The 17418-nt window shown below is 59.8% G+C and overlaps 1 protein-coding gene across 5 annotated transcripts in view; it reads left to right on the top strand.

Annotated features, from left to right (window-relative positions):
* TSNARE1 (t-SNARE domain containing 1) overlaps positions 1–17418 on the top strand; it is a 113067-nt gene that overhangs the window by 74866 nt on the left and 20783 nt on the right. For 3 of the 5 annotated variants that reach the window (XM_081266746.1, XM_081266750.1, XM_081266749.1), the window contains 4 exons: positions 5028–5118; positions 7380–7454; positions 7796–7852; positions 16698–16859. In XM_081266746.1, the coding sequence (XP_081122872.1) occupies positions 5028–5118; positions 7380–7454; positions 7796–7852; positions 16698–16859 (385 nt within the window). The remainder of the gene's footprint in view (positions 1–5027; positions 5119–7379; positions 7455–7795; positions 7853–16697; positions 16860–17418) is intronic. The other 2 variants (XM_081266748.1, XM_081266747.1) reach the window with 2 other exon arrangements.

Here is a 17418-nt window from a genome sequence, read left to right as displayed (position 1 = left end):
CAGGGATACTGTGCCTCTTCTGCAGGGCACTGGCCCTGTCCCACCTGTCCCACTCAGCCTCTCTTGGGTCTGGGGCCAGTGGCAGGCAGGGGTCCATGAGCCCCTCGTCTTCTGTGGGCCTCCCAGGTGCCACGGTGTGCCAGCCCTGGGTGTGCCGTCCGTGTGCATCTCCACCAGGCAGGTACAGGGTGCTTGCCTCACTTGGAGGAGGCTGTGGGCTCCTTCCCACCTGTGACCACTGGCCTGATTTCCATGCTGTGAGTAGCTTTGCCTCTTCTGAGCTCAGTGCCTGTGGAACCATGAAGTCCGTGGCCTCCTGGGCCTAGGTCGTCTCCTGTGTGGGGTGTCTGAGGTTGTGTCACGTGGCCACGGGTGCTAAGAGCCGCCTCATTGCTGAGTGGTGCTCTGGTGTGGCTGACTCATACTCTGCTTGTCTCGCCCGCAGGGCCCGCGGGGCCTCTCCAGCCAGTGTGCATCTCCAGGTCTGTGTGCCTGGTCTTCCTGGGCGAGATGCTGGGAGTGGAGCATGCCCCAGCTGGCGAGGTGCCAAGGAGCTCCCCAGGGCCCTGCCACCTTCCTTCCTGCCCGGCAGACCAGTGCAGCCTGGGGCCTAGGCCGTGGGGCTGTAAGTGCCACTTGACTGCGGCCTCAGTGTGCATCTCTTTGAGGAGGCTGAGGGGCGTCTTCCCCGCACAGTCCCTTCTCTGTCTTCCCACGGGGCGTCTCTTCACATGGTGCCTCTGATTCCCGGGGCTGTGTGTCCCGAGCATTGGACCCGAGCATCCGTGCCGCCCTCTGCGCAGCCCTGGTCGGTGCCAGTGTGCAGAATCTTTTCCTTGCATCGTGGCGGCCTCTTCATTTTAAGAGTCTCTTAAGAAGAGCAGGAACTTTCAGCGTTAGGCAGATCAGGGATGCTTCACCATAGCTATATCCTGAATGTGGTGTGTCCCCTGAGGTGGCAGTTGGACCCAGGGTCTTGTTCACGGCCCTCAAAGGTGGGCACTCTGCTGACTGTGTGTCAGAGACGGGCCCTTGAGAGGTGATGGGGCCAGGTCCCTGGGGTGGAGCTGCGACTGGATCCTGGCAGCTTTGTGAGCAGAGATCGTGCACTAGGGGGCACCTGCCACCCCCACCATGGTGCGACTCGGCGGCCCAGTGGTGGCCCCATGAGAGCCTGTGCTGCACGGCCTGGGACTGCAGAGCCGCCAGTCAAGCACAGCGCCCGCCGTGGGGAGCCACGCAGAGCCTGCGGACACCTGCAGGGAGTCCACGGTGCTCACGCCCATAGCTAGACTTGTGGTGCGTTTGGAGTTCACTCCTGCATGTGCCCTCAGAAAGGGTTGAGGGTCACTTTTTAAACACTTTTAGCACCATTTGTCGAGACAGCCATCTTTGCCCATGGGCTGCGTGGGTGCCTTTCTGAACACCGTGTGCCCACATTCCTGGATTGCTCTATGGTGCTGTGCTGTGGCCCCGGCCAGTGCTGGGTCCCCAGGCTGCAATCCTGCTCAGGCCAGGCAGGCTGGTGCCCTCCAGCTTGCTCCTCTGTGCAGTGCTGTGGACCCTCAGGTCCTTGGTGTGTCAGTGGACATCTCAGAATCACCTTGTTGATTTCTGTTTTAAAATCCTGCTGTAGTTTCAACTCGGTTGCATGGCGTCTGCAGACCTCTGTGAGAATGGCCCTCTTAAAGGCGCCCTGTGTGCCCGGAGTGCGCCTTTCTGTTGATTCTCTCGGCAGTGCCTCGGGCTTTCCAGGGGTGGGTCTTGTGTTTATCATTGTTGTGTTGGAAGTGGCTCAGGGACCTTGAGGCTGAACACTGCTTTTGGTGGCATTGTCCACGTTCCACTGCCCACTCTTGGCCACAGCTGTGTTTTGTGCATTGCTGGTGTCCTGTGGGGCCTCAGGTTCATTCTTGGTTCCAGGAGCTCTTCCCTGGGCCCTCGGGATTCCCTGTGTGTAGGGACATGGATACCCTGGCCTCCCACTCTCAGTTGTGAGTGTCGGATTGCATCAAGGCTGGCTCCTCCTAACTTAGTGAGCCGTCCAAGTCACAGTTACGTGCCTGGCCTTTCCTTTTGTTCTGAGGATTGACCCCCAGGGCAGTTTTCCACTGAGCTACATCCCCAGTCCTTTTTATTTGGAGACAGGTCTCACTAAGTAGCTGCGGCTGGCCTCCAACCTGTGTGCCACCTGTCTCAGCCTCCTGAGCTGCTGGAATCACTTGTGTGGCCCTGTGCCCGGCTCATACCTGACTTTGAAGTGTCAGGCCACCTCTGAACCCTGGGTCAGCGGCCCCTCGGCAGTGCCCTGCCTCCTTTCTTGCTGTCTGTCCGAGGTCTGTCCTGGGCTCTGTGGGGCGCCTGCTGTCTCTCTTCTCTGGGTCTGTGCTCGGCTTTGGCGTGGTGGGGGCTGCTCCTGCAGTCTGCCCCCGGGTCGCTTGTTCCCTGGTGGTGGAGCCGGCTCGCTTGGGTCTGTCTGGTGGTGTTTCAGTTGCAGTTTCAGTCTCACCACTGCCGGCGTCCCCAGGCCTGTCTGTTGAGTGGTGTTGGTCCTTCTTGTCTCCACAGCGTGTCCCTTCACGTTGGGTCTGCGGTCACGTCCCTTTTCATTCTCCATATGGCTCGTTTGTGACTGTTCCTGTCGTTTCCAGCTACAGTTGTGCAATCTTGACCTTCAGAGAGAGCTCTTTGGCCCCATTGGCCGTGTCCACCTGGGTCTGCCCTTGACCGTGTGGTCACACCCCTCCTCTCTGTGTGTAGGTAGGTGGCTGGCTCCCCAGGGCTCCGGAGCTGGAGCTTCTCCTCGTTCCTGATGCCCGAGCCCTGAGCGCCTGGGAGGAGCCCTGCTCTGCTGCACCCATAGCTCTGCGCCTCCTCTGACTGCTCTCTGAGTCAGTGGGGGCAGGGTGGCCGGCACTGTAACTGCAGTCGGTCTCTGTCTCCAGAAGCTGGCTGGTCTCGGGGGCCTGTAGTCGGCTGCCTTCCCTCTGCGGGGCACCCCCTCCGGCCGATTCACTGCTGCTGCGTAGGTTTGCTGGCTGAGCACCTGCTGTGCCTACGGCCTTGGGTGCCGGGTTGGGTAAGGGAGACTTGTGAGGGGACAGAGAGGAGATGCCCGTGGAAGAGGACCTACAGGACCCGGCCCAGAACCAACTGCCCTTGCTCTAGTGCTGATGACTCCATGAAGATGTGGCGGCCACCATTTTTGAGATGGAGTCTGAGGAGAGGAGCATCATTGCCGGCCAGAGGCAGGTGTGGGTAGTCACAGCCTGGCCTCCCGGGGAGCCAGCCCTGGGCTGTGCCGAGTGTCTTGCCCCCTGCCCTGCAGCCACAGTGCCAGTTCACAGCCGGGGTCGTTGCCCCAGCTGTCTAGGGGCTGCAGGGTCACGGGGAGCAAAGCACCAATGTGGGGTTGTCCGGATGGGCATCAGCAGGGGTGGGGCGGGAGGGCCCGTGAAGGGCAGGGATAGGGCCGGGGGAGGCTGGAGCACTGTGCAGGGACTTTGGCTTTGTGAGAGTGACACGTGGAATGGCTGGCCAGTGTGAGGGCTGGGACATGACCTGCTCTTAGCACCTCTGCTTCAGGGGCTGTGCCTAGGACGCGGTGGCCGTGAGGGGCAAGAGGCCTGCAGGAGCCCTGGGGCGCAGAGGAGCAGGGGCAGTGTGTCTCTGACTGCTGAGCGGGTCTTGGCTGTGCAGTTGCCCCTGCATGCCAGACTGGGAAATGGAGGATGGGGCCAGGGGAGCCGAGAGTTTTGCTGAAGAGACAGGAAGACTGGGGGTCCAGGGGCAGAGATGGGGAAGTCAGGCGAATGTGAGAGCAGTGGGATGCCCGGGCGGATGGACTGAGGGTCATTAGGGAGGACAGTCTGGAGATCAGGTCCAGGTGGGGGCAGGACCATGGGACGAGGGCGCCCAGGTGGGTCTCAGGCTGTGGGACTGGCAAGCTCGCCGAAGAGGTCCTTGTGGGGAGTGGCAGTGAGGTGGTGGTCCAGGGTGGAGTGTCAGGCTCTGTCACGTGGCCGTTGGCACAGTGAGTGGGCAGCCCCTGGAAGGAGGAGGACCAGGAGGCAAGACCTAGCTGGGTAGCAGCCATGCCATTGAGTCATTGGGGCCGGAAGGCCCCTGTCCCTGCTGCTGTCACCAGCCTTTCCTGGCTCCTCCTCAGCCTGCCCCAGCTCTCTCTTGCACAGACTGCCACGCCCTGCCACTGAAGGGCTGTGGAGGGGAGGCACGGCGGGGCCAGTGAACCCCTCAACAGGTGGCCGTGACCTGTGGTGCGGACAGTGCACTGCCTGCTGGGTGTCACCTGGTCAGGTGCCAGCACCAGTGGGTGGCCTTTGAGAGCCTGAGACCTGCACTGCCCTGACCACTGCGGGTCCTGGGAGTGCAGTGCTGCCTCGCCTTGGGCTGCCCTGCGCAGGGTCAGGAGGACTCTCTGGGTTCTGCCAGGCCAGGGTCCCACCTCTCTTGGGTGTGACTTGGATGTGTATACCCAAGTGTCACTCCACTGGGGAGGGTCAGCGCCTGCAAAAAGCCCTGGTCTCATTTGCTGCTGGGGCCACATTCAAAGCTGCAGCTGGACTGTAGCCAGGGTTGCCTAGGCCCTCTCATGCCACTGCTCTGGGGGTGGCAACAGGCTCACCCTGGGCCCCAGAGCCACGCTCTGCTCAGCATTGAGACCCCTTTGCAGGGAGGTTGGCTGGGCCTCCTCACTGGTGCCCAGGCTACCCGTGGTGGGCTGGACGGCTCTGAGCCGCGCAACTATGTTTGGGGTGGTCCTGGAGGTGGCCTCTGCCTCCCACGCAGCTCACCTCCCCCCCCCCCCCCCCCCCCCCCCCGTCGTCTGCCTGCTGTCCCTGCCCCTCCCGCCCTCTGCCTGTCCTGCCCCTCCTGCCCTGCCTGCTGCGTCTCTCCCTTCTCTCTGCTCCTCTCCACTTGCTCGCTGGGCTCTGCCTGCCTCTGCGGTGCCTTGCTCTCCCTTCTGCCTGCTGTGTCCCCTTCTCCCCGCCCCTTCCCTGCCCCAGGCACACGATGCAGCAGGAGACCAACAGAGCCGTGTCGGCCAGTGCTGGTGCCTTGAAGCAGACGTCAGAGCTCCTGCGGGGCTCCTGTCTGGTATGTTTCCCTGAGGGCTGGGCCAGACCAGGGAGGCCCCTGAGGGAGGGGAGGGGGCCGGAGCCTGTGGTGGGGTGATGTGGCCCTGGAGGGGTACGGGGATCCGTGTGCACAGATGGATACTCAGGCTGCCCTGGGTTCGGCCACATGTGGCTCAGGGGCCAGAACTGGGTGTGTGGGCCCTTTGAGCAGCAGGGGCCAGGGGTGGCTGCTGCGACTGCTCTCCTGGCACCTGCCTTGTGGTTGTGGTGAGGGTGTCCGAGTCTTGGCTGGGCCTTCCTGAATGAAGACTGATGACCCCAGGGTCAGTGTCACCCCCTGGATACCAAAGTCCGTGTTCAGCCAAGTCCCTTGCATAGAGTGGTGTATCATATGTAGGTGACTCGTGCACGCCCTCCCGTGTGTGCTTCAGGTCACCTGAGCTCCTGGGGTACCAGCATGGTGCAGAGACTGTGGCCAGTGGTAGGCGCACTGATGGGGGTGATGGCGAGAGCAGGGGTGAGCTGCGCCAGGCACGGTGGCCTGAGTCCTCTGTGCTGTTGGTGGACCCCGGTGTGGCAATGTTCTAAATGACAGCCTACTGGGTGTCCGTCTGCCCTACTCCACCTGAGACCCCACAGACTTGCTTGTGAAATTGCGGCGAGGAGGCACAAATGGGCTGGGAGCCTTCCTTGGTGGCTCCCACAGTGCCGTGGGAGGACTCTGGACCACGCAGTGTCCACTGGCCCTGGGCAAGTGCAGGACACGACAGGGCCTCACAGGAGGAGGACTCACCACATGCCGTGGCCTGAAGGAGGGGGCATCGCTGTGGGCCCGTGGTGTTGGGAGGCATGGGGAGCAGCTGCCCAGTGTGCGGGGGATGCTGGGTGGAGGGAGGTCTCGGTTACAGCAGACGGGCCTGAGGGTTCAGCTGCCCATGTGGGCAGGGGTTGAGGATGGGCTTCTCCTTGCTCTAACAAGAGTCTGTGGCGAAGCACCCTCCATGTGGCTCTCGGTGCCTCCCTCACCCGGCCCGAGCTTTAGGGAATGAGATGGTTTGGGTCACCGTAGCCACCTCCACTGCCGAGGGAGGGACCCTGGCAACCTGGCTGCCTTCTGTGTGGTGCTCACTACTCCCTCGCAAGGTGGGTGTGGAGCCCCTTGTTTTGGGGGCTCCGTGGCCTGGTAGCTCTAGGAAGCATGCCCAGGTCCCCTTTCTCCTTCCTGAGCTGGTCTGGTGAGGAGGGCACAGGGGGACATCAGTGCAGCCTCCCAGAGGTGCGTGCTGGGGTGGGTGCCAGGCGGCTCTCTGGAGGAATGCTCCAGCAGCAAACAGACACCATGGGCAGCAGTGGGGACAGTGCTGTGCTCCCCCAGGCTACTTGCTCTGTCCTGGGGTTCACGTGTGATAATCAATGACCAGAGGCCACCCACCCAGGTCACGGAAACAGGCTCCACCAGCTGCTGAGTGGGCGTGTGGGCCCAGTGTTGGAAAGCCTGTCCCTCCAGCACGGGCCACAGCTCATCTGCCCACACCAGCACCTCTCGCCATGGGCGTTAGTGGCAGTGGGTGGCGGTGTGTGGTGGCTGTGGACAGCCAGGTCTGCTGGGACCACACTGAAGCACCCAGGCTGGGCAGGGCACTAGAGCTGCTGTGGTTTCCTTGGTGCCAGTTCCACAGGGCTGGAGGCAGGAGGGGAGGCCCTATCAGTCAGTGGGGTCCGTGGCCAACCTGAGCAGGGACACTGACTCCAGGCCTGTCCTGCCCAGCCCCTCACCTGATAAATGCTTCTGGAGCACCAGCTCAGTGGCGGTTCATGTCTTGGTGGCGGGGTGTGATGCTGAACAGCAGGGGAGCAGGCTGAGAGGCGGTGTTGCGGGGGAGGGGAACAGCAGTAGGACAAGGCATGGGTCCCTCGGACCAGGCTCCAGTACCTGAGGCCTGGACTGGGCCAGTCAGGACTCAGGTCATGGTCTCCTGGGCTGTGGGGCGACCACAGTGCTTGGGCTGCTGAGGGGCCAAGCCACACACTGGGCCACAGTAGCTCCGGGCTCCTGACAGTGCTGGTCGCGCTCCGTGGGTCCTATGGTGCTGGTGTCACTGGGACTCTGGCTGATGACGGCAGTGGCGATGAGCCACGTCCTCAGGGTGGGGGTGTGACGATGCATGGAGAAGCTGGGCTGTGGCCCTGCTGGGCAGAGAAGGGCGCAGAGAGCACCATGACAGGGGCGGCAGGGCAGGGCCAGGCCTCAGCGCCCTGTAACCTGCCCTCTGTCTGCAGCAGGAGCGCCTTCAGCTGGACCGGCTGAAGATCCAGCTAGCAGATGCCATTCAGCGGTACGGAGTGGTCCAAAAGGTGAGGTGCCGCGGGAGGGGTGCAGGCCAGTGGGGGCTGTGGGCCCTGGAGCCTACCTCGGCTGGCTATCTCTGGGTGGCGTGGGGTGGCCTTCCTCCTCCAGAAGTGCTGCCCTGAGGGGATCTTACAACAGCGTCCTGGGGACAGGCAGGGCAGGCCTCACCCCGTTTTGACAGACAGGGAAACGAGGCCCTCTGAGGCTGTCCAGCCAGTCCTGCGAGCCTGCCCAGGGCCTGGCTCCCCCAGTGTGCTTTGCTCTCAGGGCCTGTGGTTTATCTGACCCTTCTCTTTCCACCTTTAACGTTCTTCATTTCTTTCTCCTCTGGTACTTTTTCCAACAGAAAATTGCAGAAAAGTCCCGAGCACTGCTTCCCACAGCTCAGAGGGGCATCAAACAGGTGGGTGCCACGTGGGTACTGTGGTCAGGCAGTGGCTGCGGGGTCAGTACCGACTCCGGTGCCATCTGTGCTCCAGGAGAGGGTGGGAAGCTGGGGACAGGCCCATTCAAGGGTCTGCCTCAGTGTCCAGCTTGTAGAGCTCTGGCGTTCTGACCTTTGGGCTCTGGCATGGTGCCGACCCTAGGAAGCTCCCAAGTGACTGCTGATGGTTGCGTGTAGCATCACACTTTCTTATTTTCCATAACAAAATACTTGAGGCCGAGGGCTTTATAAAGAAAATGTTTATTGAGCTCCCAGTTTGGAGGCTGCAAGTGCAAGTGGCCCCACCAGCTTGGCCTCTACTGAGGGTCCCCTGGAAGTTGGCATCCCAGTGGCAGGAGTCTTGTGGTGCGTGGAAAGCTAGAGTGCGACGTGGTCAGGTGCACTTTTACAACCCTCATCCTGCAGGGCTAAGCAGGCTGCCCTGGCACCTCTGCAGGCCCTTCCAAGGGCAGGCCCAGCCACCTGATCACCTCATAAGGTCCTTCCACCTTCCTGTCACCGCACTGGGGACCAGGATCTCACACCCTCCAACCTTAGCATAGGCACGCTGCCTGTGAGAGCCATGTAAAGCCAGGATATACACACACCCCGACTCAGAGACGTGCCACACACAAACCAGCCGGGACACGAGAGACAGATTCCATTGGCCACACTGGGCAGGGTGGCCTGGAGCCTCAGCAGCCTCACTGGGCCAGGAGGACAGGTTCTAGAGCTCAGACTTCCTCAGCCAGGGCTTGAGGAGCACGTCCTCCTGGAGAAAGATAGCCCCGCCCCGCCCCGCCCCGCCCCGTGCAGCCCCCTGAGGGCTCTGCTGATCTGCATGCTGTTTGGGCCTGCTGTGCCAGGCCAGGGAGCAGGACAGAGGCCGTCAGCAGAAGAGCCAGTGGGACCTGGCACTCAGAGTGCTGAGGCAGATGTGGTGTAAGGTCCACGGGAGGAAGGGCTATTGTGGGCACCACAGACCAGTTGAGAGCCCTGAGCATCAGAGGAACCAGGAGGAGGCCAATCCCAGTAAGCCCTGACACCGTGCCCGCTGGCTGCCCAAGGATGGTCGTGTTCCTTCTGGAAGACAAGTCCATGGTCTGATGTCTCTGGTTGCTCATTTATGGCATCTAGGATTTTGACCAAAATTGCTGGGCATGCCCGGCACTGGGAAGAATAAATAGTGACCAGTCTTCAGGGAGTGTGGATCGAAATGATTGGATGTGAACTTAATGAAGCTGTGCAAATGTGGAAGGGTTAGATGAGGTGGTGGGACTTTCCTAGAGAACTTGAATCTGCACATGGGGGAGTCTGGCGTTGAATACACCACGACTAAGGAGGACCTCAGGGGAAGGCAGGACTGTGAACTGGAAAGCAATGACACAGGTAGGGTGGGAAGGTGCCCAGTGCCATGGCCGTGCCCAGCAACTTGGGAGGCTGAGGAGGAGAATGCCAAGTGCAAGCCCAGTCTAAGGACTTGGGGAGGCCTTGTCTCAAAATGAAAAATAAAGAACAAGGGCTGGGGGTGCAGCTTGGTGGCACAACGTCCCCAAAAAGGTCCACAGAAGAATGTAGTAGTTGGAGGCCTAGATGAACAGAGGGAAAGAATGGATAGAACTGATGTTTGAAGAGTAATGGCTAAAAATTTCCCCAGACTGTCCAGATACTGCAGGCACAGACCCAAGAGACTTTATGGTAAGTAGAGTAAGTTTGTCCCTGATTTAAATAAAACCCTTGGTTATATAGTAATAAAAACTTGAAAACCAAAGGCAGAATTCAATCTTAAAAGATTTTGAAACCACAGAAAATCTTAAAAGCACGTTAGGCCAGAGGAGAAGGCCACACTGTGTTTGAAGGCACAGGAACCACAGCTCACAGAAGAGGCAAGGGCCAGGAGATGGCGGAAGCGCCCCTGTGCTGCGTCGTGCTGGGTTGCACTGGGTCGCACTGGGTCGTGACACGTGACTAACCCAGTCAGGGTCACCCCAGGTGAACTGGGCTGCACCAAGTAAACACACAGAGACAGAGAAATACCTTTTTCCTCTGGTTCTGTGACGGCTCCTCCAACCCAGCTCCCACACGAGGCAAGGCAGGCAAGAGAGAGCGTGCTCCTGGAACCCGGGTGTTATTGGGGGAGGCTGTTCCATGGAATGTTCTACCCCCAAAGGGCAAAGGGGTAGGACTACAAAGGAACAGGTGAGTGGACTCAACCCAGCAGGTGACATCTACTCCTGGAGCCACACTGTGTTATCCGAGCTGGGGTAACGCCCCAGTTACTGTGGCCTGGCCCTGCCGTGCCAGAGGAAGGCAGTGACTGTTCAGAACCCCGAGCGTCAGGACTTACAGGCGTCTGCTTCCAGGGCAGCTCCGACAGTCCTGGCCTTTACCCTGCAGCTGCTGGGAGTCTTCAGATGGGGTCTTTAGGCAAAGTGGAAGCCTTTTCAGAGAAGCAGAGCTGAGCACTCCTGAGTGGCAGCTCCATTTCTGAGTGGAGACAGGAGTGTGGCCTCAGCTGGAAGCACAGTTGCAGAGGAAGGCAGGGCACATGGGTCGGGGACATGTCCTCATAGAGCAGGGTCGGCTCTGGGAGTGCAAGGTTGGTCAATTCAGAAACAGTTGGTGTGATTCACCTGCTAGAACACATGGGCCGACGCCAGGGCTGTCCCAGCACACCCAGAAAAGCCCCACTCAGGGATGCTGCGAAACGGGCAGAGCAGGAATTGGCAGGGTGACTTGGACCTGTAAGAGGGGCCTGCAGAACCCGAAGCTCATTGCACTCTGCTGGGCAAACGTCGTCTCCTGAGCTCAGGGATAGGGCACCTAGTTCTGTCCCCTCCATTGGCATTGTGTGGATCTGTGCAGTGTGGTGGGCATGAAGAGACAGGTGGGAGAACCAGGCAGAGCGGGGCAGGCTGCTTCCGAGGACCTGCCGGGACTTGGAACTGGTGAGAGTTGAGATGCTAGCTCAGCATCTGGGAAGACAGAAATTACATTGAAAACGTGATGTTACTTCAGTCATTCTTCACAGTTAGTGCCCATAGCCCCAGCTAGTGCAGGGGCTGAGGTGGGAAGGACCACTGAGCCCAGGAGGTCAGGATGAGCCGGGCACATGGCAGACACCATCTCGAAGGAGAAGAGAAAGCAACACCAACTCAGTAGCATCGAGGGTGGGGAGAAGCCTGTGAAGAGCTGCCTGAGGCCACTGTGGAAACTGCATCGTTGCTGAGAGAGATGGTGGAAGGGCCCGAGACGGGAGGGCAATACCAGGCGGACAGAGGTGCTGGCTTTTAGTAGACGGTCTGCAGCTCCCCGTCCAGAGGGAGACTTCATGGCTTGAGAGCACATGCTGTCTATGTGGTCATACAGACCCTGACGTGTACCTGGGAACAGAGCAGACCAAAGCAGGGGGCCAGTCCTGCCTAAGAACACAGCGCAGGATTCCCACCAGCAGACATGAGGACCTGGTGTGAAGCCCCTGCGGTATGTGCAGGTGGACACAGACCCTCACACACATGCTGGTCAGAGTTCGTGGCCTGCCTAGGTGGACTGCTTATGGACACATGGGTGTTTGATCTAGAGAAAAGGACCCTTTGCAGACTTGAGCTCACCTGTGCACAGAGATGTTTCTGGCAGGGCACAGCCTCATGCAAGAGCCAAGGCAGGAGCATTCCTCCGACATCCGGAGAAGGCCCTTCACCCCCCCTTTGAGGGCAGGATGTTCTTCCACAACGCAGAAGCACTAACTGAAGAATGAGAGTGGCAGACTTGACTTGGTTAAGATGAATATGACATTGAGAGAGAGGGCATTTGCACAACACATCTGAGAGGACTTATGTCCACGCTATGTAAAGACCTCTTCCAAATCAAGAAAAAGGCAGCCTTAGGTACATCCCTAAAGAGGATTTCCAAATGACAGATAAGCATGTGAATGTACACTTAACACACTACTCAGCAGAAAAATGGAAAGCAAACCATAACAGTGTATTGTTACACACAAACTCTCATCCACCAAAGCAAGAGTGTAATAAGCATACCTGAGAGGGCCTGGTGTTGGCAGGCCCGTGGGGCAGCTGGAGCTCTGTGCACTGCTGGTGACTGTGGATTGTTTGTTCCTGCTCAGGAACATAGAATGTCTGTGAAGTCCAGCATTTTCCTACCTGTGATATTGTAGTTCTACCCACAGGAGGTGCATATGTGTGTTCCCTGAAAGGCACATGTAAGAACACTCATAGCAACACCCCTGCAGGACCCCGAACCTGGTGCCCAGAGGAGACAAGCGATCTGTGCTGGGCTCACACAGGAGGAGACTCACATGCTGTGGAGTTAAGGTCTGGCCAGAGGAATGGCTGGCACCAAGCACCAGGGCCCTGGGTAGCCATCACGAGGAGGATGTCTTGGTGCCGGCTGAGCCCTGGCTGGGCAGTGTCTCTCTCATGTGTTTCTGGACTGGACACTTGGCACGTGTGCCCTGGACTGCAGATTCACTGCTTGATGGCAATTTCTGTTAATGAGGAAGGAATGGGCAGCAGCACTTCTGAGAAATTGTGGAGGCTTAGATTATTTCCAGGAATTTTGCAAACCATAAATAGTGAGATGACATGTGACCCTGTTCAAGCAGGGGCGTGTTGCCAGGTTGGTGCTGTAGACTTGGGGCACCTGAGCAGCGAGCTTCCTGTGGGGAGCCACTCGGCCTGGCTGGAGTTGGCCACCTCAGCCTGGTCAGATGTGGGCTCTAACTGGGTCAGTTTCAGTAAGCAGAGCTGAGACTGTTGAGGGTGGGGGGCAAGCCACAGTGGAGGGTCATCTTTCTTGAGACCATGGGCCTGCTTGGCCTTGCTGTCTGCCCGAACATGGTCCCCAGGCCAGACGGTCAAAACGCTCTGTTTCCATGCTTGCGGGAGTCCCTTGGCTTCCGTCTGAGGTCTGGGGCACCAGGCAGAGTTGCTGTGTCTTGCTGCCCTGGCCCCCCTTTTGTTTAATATGGGATTGGGGGCAGGATTGCTACAGTTTTGATAGCCTCCAGAGACTTCCATTTGGAGGAACTGCTGACCAGTTGTGGGAGCCCTTCCCACAGGAGTGGACCTGGTGTGAAGCCCCTGCGGCATGTGCAGGGTCTCCTGCCCTCCATGACTGGAGGATTGGAGGATTGAGAAAGAGCCTCATTTCCCAGAAACTAAGCCCTGGATGCTGCCCTGGGTCTGTACCATCATGCTCCTTTTCCCCCAAGGGAGGGTAGGCAGGGCCCCTACAAGCATCATCGTCCCCAAACAAATGCCCCTTGAGCTTGGTCTCCTTCGTGAGAAACTGTGGAGTCCCTTTTCCAGTGGCACTTTGTAGCACCTCCTCCTGCCCAGCATGGGTTGGCCCCGGGCCTGGAGGCGAGTGGGGCCACCGTTGTTGGTCTCTGAGCTGGAGTCACCGCAGTGGCCTGTGTGCTCTATACCCCCAGCACCTGCCCCCAAACCCCTAATTCATTTCCGGCTGGCTTTGAGCTACAGACCCAAATCGGGCCTCTGTGGGCAGCATAGAGGAGCTTTGCCAGACTTGCAGGGTGTGCTGAGGAGTCCGCCCAGCCCCTCCCTGTCCTGTGTCCTGTCCTGTGTCGTGCTGGGAGGCTTGGCGCCCTGCAGGGTCTGCTCTGCCCCACCACAGCCCTCCACGTCTCCTAGCGCCACCTCCTTCACGCAGTGGGGCAGCCAGCCAAGGCACCATTCCTGGTGGCCCGCGGGGGTGGCCCATACCCCACTCTGTTCTCAGCTTGTGGGGGCTTCCCCTGAAACCCAGACTTGGAAAACCAAACATCCCGAGAGGCCCGGGGCATCCAGTGTGTCTGAGGCGGTCATGTGGCCTGCTTCCTAGAGCTTTGCCAAGGAAGTGGGCGTTCCCTTCCAGCCCTTCCGGGCCAGGTCGCCGTGGAGGGCTGGAGGTGTGCTGGGTGCGCCTCTGGAGTCCTCTGTGTGCTGGGAGCTTTTGGAAGTGTTGAGTGGGCCAGGCCTCAGCTGGGCTCTGCTTTAGGGCCTGTTGCTCCAGGGGCCTGAGTGGCTAACGTCCCTGACTCGGCACCAGGAATGGCACGGATCTTCCTTGTCTCCCATGGAGAGTCAGAAGTGCCACCTCCTGGTCCTGGCCTTCCCTGTACTCCGGCCCTTGCTCATGGGTCTTTTCTCTCAAGGTGCTTCTGGGTGCAGTGCTGTTGGCTTTGTGTCCTAGAAGTGGAGACCAGGGCTCCGAGAAGTGAGGCCCTTGCCCAGGCTGGCATAGCCAAGAGGCCTCCTGTTAGTCAGGAGACTCCGATGTCCGTGGGTCCCTATGGGCATGAGTCTTGTGCTCGGCAGGCAGGATGGCCACGCGGCCAGTGCCTGGTGAGCACAGATTGTGGGCTGCGGGGGTGGGGGAGCGTGGTTGTTCCCACTGGACAAATGGGAGCCCCAGGGCCCAGACAATGTCTGTGACTTGCTGGACCTCACAGCAGGTGCCAGTGCCACACAGGTCGTGGGCCGGGGTTTTCCAAGAGCACCCTGGAAGCTCTGGAGGGGGCTGTGGCCGCAGGAGGAGGCGCGGCGCAGGCTCTGGCGCAGGGCCAGCACCCCTCCCGCACCCGCTGCCAGGCACTGCTCACTTCCTCCCACCCACACGGGAAGGGGAGGCGATAATTATTGCCCTGGACGAGTAGCTCTTGTCGACAGATTTTTTTAGATCTTTTATTTTATATTCATCTGTCTGCGTATTTATTTATTTAAAGGCCTCTGCTGACTCCCCCGTGTCGGTGTGGCGCATGGGAAGGAGGACCGACCAGGTGCTCCACCCACCCCACTCTTCAGGAGAGTCACCACACTCACCTGTGGGTTGTGAGGAGGTGGGAGAAAGAGTGCCTTGGCCTTCCGAAGGCCTGGGGTGGCCATTGTCCTTCCTGCAGCTCTGTCATTTCCAGAGGCCTTAGGCACTGGTGCAGGGGCCACCCTGATGCCCAGCCCTGGTCCAGCTGCACGAGTGCACAGTGGTCAGAGACCTGCCAGGGGCTCCTCCCCAGGGCGCGCTGGGCTCAGTACGGGCTACCCCGTCCCCCCAGAAGAGTGCCAGGAGAAGACACAGGGCAGGGTGGAAGCCCCTTCACACTGGGTTCTGGGGCCTGTCTTCTAGCCCTGAGCTGTGGTCCTGTCCCCACCTGCTGACAGGGGCCCTCCTCCATGGCTCAGCACACTGGGCATCCCGCAGGTGGCCATAGCAGACTCTGGGTCCTTCCTACTGTGTCTTCTAGACCTCAGACTGGGCTGCTCTCAGAGAAGTGTTGCTGGGGAGGCCAGAGGCCAGAGGGGTACAGTGACTGCCACACAGGAGGTGCAGGTCACCATGTAACTTCCATGGAGTCCAATAGCTACTCCCCCTGGCGTGAGCTGACCAGAACCTGCATGTGACCACCTTGGCCTTCAGCATGGTGGTCTTTGTTTCAGACAGATATCAGAATCCTACAGGGTCACAGAACATGAGTGAGCGTGGCTTTGCAGGTGACAGAGTGGAGGGTACTAGAGCCTGTCACAGTGGAAGTGGGGGAGGCAGGTTCCAGGCATGGATTCGCCAGCTGCCGACACTCCTGGAGAGCCCAGAAAGAGTTCTGGGCTGGGATTGCAGCCCTGCCCTATGTTGTCCCTGTGTCCTATGCTGGTTGGTGTCTGAAGAGCTGCCTTTGGCAGGACAGTGCATGCTCCGAGTGGGTCCATCCCAGGGGAAATGGGGAAGAGGCAGAGGCCCACCTGGGATGCCCACCCCCAGTCATTTCCACACTGGCTACCCTATGTCCTGTCCCAGGACAACGGCCAGGGACAGGGACCAGCCATTGTTCAGGGCCAGGTCCCAGAGAAGCTGGCCACACTCTGCCCACACTGTTGCCCTTGGGCCCTGCAGCAAAGGCAGATGCACCAAGCTGGCTAGGCTTGTCAGAAGGGGACCTTTCCCAGGGTGGGAGAGGACTTTGTGCCCTCCACAGAAGCTCAGGGAGACCAAGTCCAAGTCCTTGGGGACAGAGGGGCTGGACTCTGTAGCTGGGGGACTCTCTCTCATCCTGATCAGTGCAGAGGCTCAGATGGAGGCCTGGCGACTGCCCTTCCCACCCCTCTCCCATGGAAAGCCCAGAAGTGTTCCTAGATTGTTCCAGCAGAGAAAATGTGGTTAGTTGAAGGGAAAGGCACCATTTTCTTGATTTCAAAGTTTGGTGGATTAAAGAAATCAATAGAGAATAAAGGCAAGTTGAGAAAACCCCTGAAGCCCTCCCCCTGGTCCCTCAGCTGGGGTCCCGGGGTGGTTGCTGCTTGCCCTTGGTTTTTGTGCCCTGTTTGTGTGGTGTCCTGGCAGTTCCTCTCTGAGCATCAGTCTTCAGTGGTCCTGTCCTGCAGCTGGACACTGGGTCTGCATGGGCTCCACAGCCCCAGACAAGAGGGTGGACTTTGTGTTCGTGTGCACAGGGCATATTTTCTCTGGCCACAATGGTGGCCCCAGAAGCTGGGAAGTCACAATGTTTTGTGTCCTTGGGTTTAGGACTGTGTCCCAAGCCCTGCATCTGGGCCTGGGATGCGGCCCTCCTGGCTGTGGTGTGGCTGTGGAGTGGGGCCTCGCGGAGACTCCCTCAGTCCTGGCCCTGGCTCCGTCAGAGAGTCTGACTCCAGTGGCTCTGGGGTCGTCGAGCCGAGGCCTGCTGCCTGCAGCCCCTTCTGGTCTTGAGCCGAGGCAGCCTACAGGGGCCAGGGGCTGTGGGGAGAAACCCAGGTCCTGGGCACGGGGTAAGCAAGAGTCCATGAGTGACAACAGGGACTGTGTCTGTCATCAGCAGAGTCCCCAGTCCCCCTTTGTGGAGCTGGCTGATGATGAGAAGATCTTTAACGGCGGTGACCACACGTGGCAGGGCCAGGAGCAGGCTCTGCTTCCAGACGTCACCGAGGAGGACTTGGAGGCTATCCGGCTGCGAGAGGAAGCCATCCTGCAGGTGGAGGTGGGTCTCTGCGAGGGTAGTGTGGGTGTCTAGGCTCACCCCAGGTTCCCTGCCCACAGAGGTGGCTGGGACTGCAGTCCCTGGTAGCCTGGGTGGGAGGTGGGGCCAGAGTCCAGGCAGCCCAGCCCACTTCCTCCTCCTGGCCTTGGTAGGGAGCCAGCCCTGCCCTGGGGCTGTGAATGCACCACCCACTGCTTGCTGGGCTGCCCACTCAGGCTTCCAGGAGGTCACTAGCACTGTGGAAGGAACCTTGCTGCCTGGGGCCCCCAATGGCAGATTTTGAGAGCTCTAGCCCCCTGTCCAGAATAGCCTATGGCTGAGGATGCTGCCCAGGTGGCAGGGGAGCCCAGGGCCCACGCGGGGTGGGGCAGCTGCTGCTTGCCCTTGGTTTTTGAAGACCAAGGACTCTTGGCTGGCCTACTCGATGCTGAAGTGTGTGCAGAATGCAGCTTGGCAGGCTGTGGCTCCGCTGGGCCCAGGTCTCTGCCCAGTGTGCTCTCCTCCCACTCCCGGGACCACCTTGTCTGCAGGGGCTCTGGGGCCTGCAGCTCCCAGGGGC

The sequence above is a fragment of the Spermophilus citellus genome (assembly GCF_964194105.1).
Source record: "Spermophilus citellus genome assembly, chromosome: 14".
NCBI classification, from domain to species: domain Eukaryota; kingdom Metazoa; phylum Chordata; class Mammalia; order Rodentia; family Sciuridae; genus Spermophilus; species Spermophilus citellus.
This window is presented reverse-complemented; position numbering and strand designations above follow the sequence as displayed.